Source organism: Nyctereutes procyonoides, unplaced genomic scaffold (assembly GCF_905146905.1).
Source record: "Nyctereutes procyonoides isolate TBG_1078 unplaced genomic scaffold, NYPRO_anot_genome, whole genome shotgun sequence".
NCBI classification, from domain to species: Eukaryota; Metazoa; Chordata; class Mammalia; order Carnivora; family Canidae; genus Nyctereutes; species Nyctereutes procyonoides.
The window spans coordinates 9,517,464-9,526,730 of NW_026575034.1; the positions used below are offsets into that span (position 1 = coordinate 9,517,464).

Sequence of the window (9,267 nt, forward strand, 5' to 3'; positions counted from 1 at the left end):
ATCACCTGAAGTAAAAACAATCCAATGTGATCTAACAAAGCCAGCCTCCCTCTAAAAAAAATTAAAAAAAAAAAATCAAGGGACACCTGGGTGGCTCAGCAGTTGAGCATCTTGCCTTTGGTTCAGAGTCTGATTCTGGATTCCCAGGATGGAATCTGGCATCAGGCTCCCTGCATGGAGCCTGCTTCTCCTCCCTCTGCCTGTGTCTCTGCCTCTCTTTCTGTGTCTCTCATGAATAAATAAATAAAATCTTTAAAACAAATAAAATTTTAAAAATAAAAATCAGAATTATCAAAAAGGCTAATTTCAAACAGGTTTATATTAGCTTTAATTCAAAACCTCACCACTGAGTATGTATGTATATATACATATATATATACTGTATGTTTATATTTAAAATTTTTTAAAAAGAAATATATATATGTGATATATATACACACACACATATATATTTCTTTTTAAAAAAATGTTATTTATTCATTCATGAGAGACACAGAGAGAGAGAGAGAGAGGCAGAGGCACAGACAGAGGGAGAAGCAGGCTCCCTGTGGGGAGCCCGATGTGGGACTAGATCCCCGGTCTCCAGGATCACACCCTGGGCCAAAAGCAGGTACTAGACTGCTGAGCCACCTGGGCATCCCAACCACTGAGTATATATTGAGTTATCAATCAAGGAATATAATTTAGAAACATTGCCATACTTCATAATAACATGCCCTGTGACAATACAAATTTGGCAGTTGGCTCCTGTCCCCAGCCCCCGTGTACATCAAACAGATGGAAGCTAAACTTTTTTAAGTCCCAGCTGACCACACTGACACAAAAACCATCCCATCAATGTATAAGTTAGAGTGACCAATTGCCAACAAGTGATGACAAACTGCAGTCAGTGCCTGGATGACTTGGACTATGCATCTGCAGCCACGCTCCCGGCCAGCATGCACTGCAGGCTTCATTTATTCTTCCGTTAATCTCACAATACATGATGTTTTACAAAAATGAAAATTTAGGATCCTACTTTTCACATTATAGTGGGGTTTTACTCTAAGAGTATAAGCTCAAAAGTGTTTTGCTGATAGAACTGCATGATCAAAACAGCTTCAAGACCACAGCTCTAAGTTATCTCAATTTGCTCTAGATATCACACCCTCCCAAAACTTTACAAGAGCTACAGGTGAGAAAAGAAATGACCTGCTTTTGGGGAGGTCAACTTTGGAGAGAGACACATAAAGATGTGTAAGGAAAACAACTATACATTCCCATCACCAAGACCGAAGCAAAGTTATGTCAAGATACTAAATCCTTCTTAGAAATTAGTCTCTGGTTACAAAAAAAAAAAAAAGTGTTTTTCTTTTGTTTGTTTGTTTGTTTTTTTAGTATTCTCTAGTTGTTTCATTTTTACCATGTTGAAATGCAAATCCCTTGAGAACAAGGCCATAGTCTCAGATTTCATGCTGGCTGAATGATGGTGATTAATCATCTCTATTTTTGGCTTCGGTTTTTACATTTGTAAAATGGAAGGAGCAGGTCAATATAGCTATAATGTTCCTTCCACGTTCCTTCCATGACTGTACGGGTCTAAGAGGAGCTGATACAACAGGCATTATTAAAATGTGCACTGACAGGGATCCCTGGGTGGCTCAGCGGTTTAGCGCCTGCCTTTGGCTCAGGGGGTGATCCTGGAGTCCCAGGATGGAGTCCCACGTTGGGCTCCCAGCATGGGGCCTGCTTCTTCTCTGCCTGTGTCTCTGCCCCCCCCCCATCATGAATAAATAAATAAATCTTTAAAAAAATTTTTTAAAAATGTGCACTGACAAAGATTTCATATAAACCCTCTATGGTGGTAGAAGTTCAACCGCTACATGGTTACCTGCAATATTAAGGTAACAGGTGAGAGGGGCGCCTGGGTGGCTCAAGTCAGTTAATCATCTGACTTCAGCTCAGGTCATTATCTCAGGGCGCTGGGATTGAGCCCCATGTCTGCTTCCCTTGTCCCTCTCCGTCTCTCCCATGTTTGTCCTGTGTCTCTCTCTCTCTCTAAAATAAATATTTTTTAAAAAAGTAACAGAAGAGACCAAGCAAATTCTCACGATACTAGCAAACTCATAAGAGTTTTCATTAATCATTCGTTCAGAAAAAATGTAAAAAACACCTGCTATATACCAATCACAACATGATCCCCAACTTAAAGTGGGTATTAATTGAAGACAAGCCCAAGATCTAAAAAAATCATATGCAAACTCTGATGAAGGTCACTGTCACGGCAGATCATCATGTAAAACAGAGATCCAACAGATAACTATTAAAATTTGTTGTGACATCAACAGAAGTGCCAGAGTTCAGTTTCCAAGTTCATTCATTGGACAATTGTTTACAGAGTACCCACCAGTGCCAGGGATCGTTGTAGATGCTAGGCACACGCAGCAGTCAACATAACTGATAAACATCACTGCCCTCATAGAACTCACATGCGGTGGAAGCAAAGACACAACAAATGAAATCAAGAAGTATGTTAAATGGCATTAAATGCTTAGGAGAAATATAAAACAAGAACGGAGACTAGGAAATGTTGCCAGTAGTGGATACGATGAGGAGGGGTTGCGGCACTGAGGGGACATCTGCATCAAAGCCCTAAAGTGGTAGGGGAATAAGCCATGTGGGTGTTTCAGGAAAAAGTACTCCAGACAGAGTAGAAGGGCAGGTACAGAGTCTTGAGGCCAGTGTGGCTGGGGTTGATTTAGCAAGCAAGACAGTAGTTTAAAAACAAACAAAAAACGAGGTCAGAGAGGAAACTGGGGGCCAGATGGCATAAGCAAATTCTAGCAATATCTAACACTGAAGTCGGGAGAATCAAATCCAACTGGAGCAGGAATGTTTCTCTAGCACCTGTAACAACACCTTGCAGAATGAATGAAATCTCGGACCTATCACTCAGCAGCTGTTTGACTTTTAACAAAAGACTGATTTTTTGAGCCTCAGTTCCAATCTTTAAAACTAGAGTAACAGGGCAGCCCCGGTGGCTCTGGGGTTTAGCGCCGCCTTCAGCCCAGGGCGTGATCCCAAAGTCCTGGGATCAAGTCCTACATCGGGCTCCCTGTTTGGAGCCTGCTTCTCCGCCTCTCTGTGTCTCTCATGAATAAATAAATAAAATATTAAAAATTAAAAAAAAAACAGAGTAACAATCTCTCCCCACCTCACGTGATCAAGAAGGGGGAAAGATTTTGCAAACTGTAGAGCACCATATACAGGTGAAATCTTTACTACTGGAAAACAATTATTATTATGATATTATTAACAACAATTATTATTAACAATGACTACTCTACATTGCCCCATTAATTCCAACCTCTGAATCATTCTCTTTCCTCCCTCCGTCATGAAACTGGGGCAGGGCTATCTTCCCTTCAGCATGAGGGAGTGGACCTTAAGTACTTGAAGGCTTTTGCAAACGAGTGGCAGTAATTAAGATACGCTAGTTATCAACTTTTCCTTGAGATTCTTTGAGGGGAAAAAAAAATGTGACAGAGTTTTCATGCGAAGATTCTACACCCTTTTGTAAAATCCAGTCAGCTTGCAAAGCTTTTTTTTTTTCCCCTGTCAAAATGCAAGAATACCTAATAGAAGAATGACTTAACAGATTCTCCGCTACTTTATTCTTTCTCTTGAACCTACATCAAACTGTTGAAAGGAGGACAGGAATGGGGGGAGCATGAGAAACACCCTAAGGATGGGAAAGACTTTTTTTTTTTTTTTAAGAAGCCGACTCATCCAATCATCTCAAACTGCTTGGATCCCACTAGAGACAGAGCATCTACCACCTAACACAGTCCAACTGGAGACAGCTTTGGTTTCCCCATCAGTGAAAAGGAGATAATATCATCTTTTTTTTTTTTAAGGATTATATTTATTTATTCATGAGACTCACAGAGAGAGGCAGAGACACAGGCAGAGGGAGAAGCAGGCTCCTTGCAGGGGGCCCGACGTGTGAATTGATCCTGGGTCTCCAGGGTCACGCCCTGGGCCGGAGGCAGGTGCTAAACCGCTGAGCCACCCAGGGATCCCCTAATACCATCTTCTTAAGGATGCTGCAGTCCCTCAATAAAATAATGCATGTAAAAGCATCTGGCATAAACTAAGCAAGCACTCACTGGATATTCATTCATTCCACACATACGGAGTGAACAGCTACAACCAGGCTGTCCGCACTCTGGGACCTGGAAAAGGGCCATAAGCCAAGAGGACCGCAACCTTTTCCCCTTGGAACGTCCTGTTACCTCCCTGGCCTCCTCCCCAGAAGGGCGTCCTGCGGGGCCCCGCCGGCGGCCGGCACGCACCTGCCCCCCGCGCCCCCAGCAGCCTCGGCTCGGCTCTCCGAAGGAGCACGCCGCGGGATGCGGGAACCCCGACAGGCCTGGGTGGGGCGGAGCCGGGTGTCCCGGCAACTCCACCGAGGGGGGAAAAATAAAAAAACACAGCAAGCGAGCAGCAAGGGAACCGCACGGGTTCCAGGCCAAGGTCAATCAAGACCGGCGGGTCCAACTCAGGTGCGTCACGTGACGCGTCTCCCGGGAACGGCCGCGCCGCCCTCCCGAGCCCCCGGGCGAGCGGTCCCCGCCGGGCACCGGTGCCGGCCGCCGAGGAGGTGGAGGGCGCGCGGGGCACCCACCCAGGGGCCCTCGCCCCGTCCTTCCGGCCGCCGCGGGGAGAACTCCCAGCATCATTCCCGGAGGCCCCCGGCTTCCTCCTCCCCCGCCCAGGCCCCTCCGCCCCCGAGGCTCCCCGACCCCCGCCCCGGCCCCGGCCCCCTCTCCCCGCGGCCGCCGCCCCCCGCCGCACTCACCTGCGAGCCCAGCCCCGGCCCCTCCATGTCGGCACCGGCGGCCGCCACCCGGGAAAGCGGAGGCAGCAGCCCGCCCGCCCGCCGGCCCGCGCCTGCCGCCGCCTTCACTACCGCTTCCTGCTCGCGGCCCCGCCCCCGCCGCGGTCGCGCCCCGGGCCGCCGCGGCCCTCGGGAGAGCCAATCCCTGCCCTCCTCGAGGCTGGGGGCGGGGCTTGGCCGCCGGGGCTGATGGGGGCCCGCGAGGCCGAGGCCCCGCCCCCCAGGCCCGCCCCCAGGCCCGCCCCCCGCGGCGCCCGCGCGGCTGGGCGTGCACCTGTGCTCCGCGCACCCCGGCCCCAGCGCGGGTCCCTATCAGGCTGCGCTTCCACCGCCGCCACCGCCTCCTGAGAGCAGGTGCAGGCTTGGCTGCTCCACGGCTGGAGAGCCCGCGAAAGCCTCTTCTCCTTCCTTTCCTCGTCTGTGAAACGGGGCAAAATAAGGGTACGTACTTCACGGATTGTCAGGATTAAATGAGAGAAAAGCGTGTAAAGCTCCTCAGCCAATGTTTGAATTGCAGTAATGAGTCCGTAAATGTGAACTGTTAAAACAGGTGGGAGCACGTGGGTGGCTCAGTGGTTGAGCACCTGCCTTCGGCTCAGGGCATGATCCTGGGGTCCTGGGATCGAGTCCCGCATCGGGCTCCCTGCAGGGAGCCTGCTTCTCCCTCTGCCCGTGTCTCTGCCTCTCTCTCTCTATGTCTTTCATAAATAAGTAAATAAAATCTTAAAGAGAGAAAGAGTCCGCAGACTTGGCCTCTCATCCTAACTTTGCCATCACGTACTATATGCATCAGAATAAATAAATAAATAAAACCTTTTAAAAAAATTTTGTCACTCTCCACTTTTGTGATCTTGAGTGAACCGTTTCACCATCTGGGCCTCTGTTTTTTTCATACAGAAGAGAAAATAACTGAATTTCATTGCTCAGGCTGGTGGAAGATTGGGCAAGAGCCCCCTGCCTGCATTCCCCAGCACCTTTGTGGACTGCACTGAAGGAGCTGGCATCTACCGTCCAGCTCCCTGCGCTTGGGTAGCTCCAGTGGGTCCATGGGGCTCTCCTACCTCACACCCCAGAAAACACTGGAGTTTTCTAGCCAAGTGCTTAACACGGTTTTCTAGCCAAGTGCTTAATTATTCCTTAATGTATCTGTTGCCAAACCGAACCAGATTAAGACCTTTAGGGGTTAAGCTGGAAAGGAACAGAAAACATTATGACTCTCTTATTCTATAAAAATACTTTTAATCACAAAATAAGTGTCTATAAATCCAACAAAGTGCTAGGTTTTCCCACAGTAAATACCATAATACAATATAATTATTAAAAATTTTTTTATCTTTATTACTCTTATTATAATTATAGTGTCCCTGCCTATTGGGCACGGCAGCCCTGAGTTACCCCCAAAGCCAAACCTCTTTGAGTTCATAGGCAAAAAGGACAAAAACCTTGATCTCTTGGAACACCCTCCTGCTATCTCCTGTAATATGCCCCACTGGCCCGTTTTGTTCTCTGGAACTACACCGGGCTTCTGGTAGTATCTGCTCCACAGAGTAGTGTCCTTTGGGGTTCTGCAGAGAGCTATCACATATTTATCTTTCCACCCACCTTTCCCCCACCCTAAACTAACAGCTTCAGTTCTTTGAAGGAGTAGGCAAGGATGTGGGAACAAGAGCTAAACCAGGGCTAGTTAGGGCAAAAGGGGGTACCCAGGCATCCATGTCTGAACTCTCAGGGCACTGAGATTGGACAATGGTTAGTATAATTTTGTTAATGGACGGACAGATGGGTAAGTGTGTCATCAACTTCTATGATGTAAGGAAGGACAAATAGAAGTGTAAACAATTTCTGTGAGAGCCAGAGCAGTGAGCAATTAATTTGGACCAGCTAGGTTGGAGACATTAGGCAAGGCTTCAAAGAGGAGAAAGCCTTTGGGTATGGTCATTTTGCTTAACTAATTAAGAGCTGTGTTTATTGATCACTATGTATTGGTGCCTGGGACAGTGTTTTTGCATATATTGTGTCTAACACATGAAAGGAGTGTTCGTTTTCCCATCTCCCAGAAGAAAAAAACTGACGTTCCCATTCAATATATCAACCTCAAGTCATGCAGCTGTAAGTGGTCGAAAGAGGATTCAAACCTGGGTCTCTCACAGCGAAGTGCTTTCACTGAAGTGGTTTGGTTTCACTTTCAACGAGTGAATTAGAAGGTGTTTTGGAACTTGTGGGGCACTTGAAGTCCGCTATTTCAGTGCTTCTGCATTGATATCCTAACACATGGGAAGATTCTGGAACAAATAAATGCTAACACTCTTTAGTAAGGCTCCTGCTCCCCTCTGCCCACTTGGTTCATACCTCCAGTGAACCACTTCAGATTGGGATTAGTATAGCCACAACTGATGGCATTTAAAAGCAAACCCAGGGGGATCCCTGGGTGGCTCAGTGGTTTAGCGCCTGCCTTCGGCCCAGGGCGTGATCCCGGGGTCCTGGCATCAAGCCCCACACCAGGCTCCTCACAGGGAACCTGCTTCTCCCTTTGCCTATGTCTCTGCCTCTCTCTGTGTCTCTCATAAATAAATAAATAAAATCTTTAAAAGAGAGGTAGAGACAGATTCAGCAGACTTGGCCTCTCATCCTAACTTTGCCATCATGTACTATGTATCAGGTCTCTTAGGGCTGCCATAGCAAAGTACCACACATGACGGGGGAAGGGGCTAAACAACAGAAGTGTATTTTTTCCCAATTCTAGAAGGCAAAAGTCCAGGATCGCAGTGTTACACTAACAGGACTGTTTCTCCTGAGGCCTCTCTCCTTGGCTGGTAGATAGCCGTCCTCTCTCTGTGTCTTCTTCACAAGGGCTTCCCTCTGTATGTACCTGTGTCCTAATCCCGTCTTTTTATAAGGACAGGAGTCATATAGATTAAGACCCACACATATGACTGCATTTTAATTTACTTGCCTCTTTAAAGACCCCCCTTTCAAATACTGTCACATTCTCAGCTACTGGGTGTTAAGACTCCAACATAGGAATGGGACAGGAGGACAAAATTCAGCCCCTAACTCTGTGTGACCCTGAGCAAATCACTTTCTTTCTCTCTCTGTGACAGTTTCCTCATTTGTAAAATGAGGCTGAGCCTGGCTGCAGGAAACACTAACCTCAATGGTCCCTCTTAGTTTTGATCATGTAATTTCCCCCACTGAGACTAAGCACCACCTCTCCAATCCCCATAGCACCTTTTGGATCTCTTTTAGATGATACTAATACTCATTCTGCAACTGTAGATGGAGTTCTTACTATGTACCACACATCATTCAATATTGAGCAAGACTGAAAAGAAAAAAAAATGAGTCTCTGGTTTCCTGGGGCTTACTGTTCAGTAGCAAGACACAGATTTTAATCAAATGGGCTCACAGATACTGATCAGCCTTGCAGCTCTCGGATAGATGTCCTTCCCTCTACTGGCCCCTGGATTCCTGGCGCACAGCCATCCTATGCCCTCACCAGGCTCCTCAAGGCCTGGCACACGGAAAAGCTTGAAAAGAAGTGCTGTCCAAACAAATGAACAAATGAATGAACACAGCTAAAGTAACGGTTTACAAAAGGCAATCAAAGGTTCCACTCCGTAAATCACTGTTAGAAGTGCTGGTTTCACAACGTTTAACAATTCTTGGCGATGAAGAAAAATTCCACATTAGGGTTTGCTAATCCCCACTGTCACACTATGGGTGGCAACTAACTTCATTCTGACTGAACTTCTGACTCTGGCCTCATTTCTTCTGTGACCTTGGAAGGGACAGAAGTGTTTTTTGGAACAGGGGCTTGTGTTTGTAATTATTTCAAAGGCACTGTAGTGATCCTTTGGAATGTCACAAACCTCCACACATCTGTCAGCACAGAGCTTTTCACAGACACCAGTTAGAAAACCCCAGTGCTCACTGGTATCAAGCCAGCAGAGCTGGGCTGGGGATGAGTGCTCCCTGAGAACATTCGGGCAACCAATGTTTACTGACCTCCTACTATGTGCTAGGTACAGGCTAAAACATATGAGTACAGTGGCAAACAGCAGAGTCTCTGCTCTCCTGAAGGTCAAGTCTGATAGACTAGTCTGATAGAGCTAGATAAATCTTTTTTAAAAAAAGATTTTATTTATTTATTCATGAGAGACAGAAAGAGAGAGAGAGAGAGAGAGAGAGAGAGAGAAAGAGAGGAGAGACGCAGAGAGGCAGAAGGAGAAGCAGGCTCTATGCAGGGAGACTGACCTGACGTGGGGCTTGATCCCAGGTCTCCAGGATCAGGCCCTGGGCTGAAGGCGGCGCTAAACCGCTGAGCCACCCAGGCTGCTCCCCCCCTTTTTAAGAGAAAAAGTAGAGACAAAAATCAGTGCTAACCAGGA

The 9,267-nt window shown here is 47.0% G+C and overlaps 1 protein-coding gene across 1 annotated transcript in view; it reads right to left on the reverse strand.

Annotated features, from left to right (window-relative positions):
• ZDHHC13 (zinc finger DHHC-type palmitoyltransferase 13) overlaps window positions 1-4,931 on the reverse strand; it is a 47,261-nt gene extending 42,330 nt beyond the window's left edge. Inside the window, exon 1 of the mRNA XM_055317922.1 lies at window positions 4,841-4,931. Within this exon, the coding sequence (XP_055173897.1) occupies window positions 4,841-4,867 (27 nt within the window). The 5' untranslated portion in view covers window positions 4,868-4,931. The remainder of the gene's footprint in view (window positions 1-4,840) is intronic.
• Between the last annotated feature and the right edge of the window lie 4,336 nt (window positions 4,932-9,267).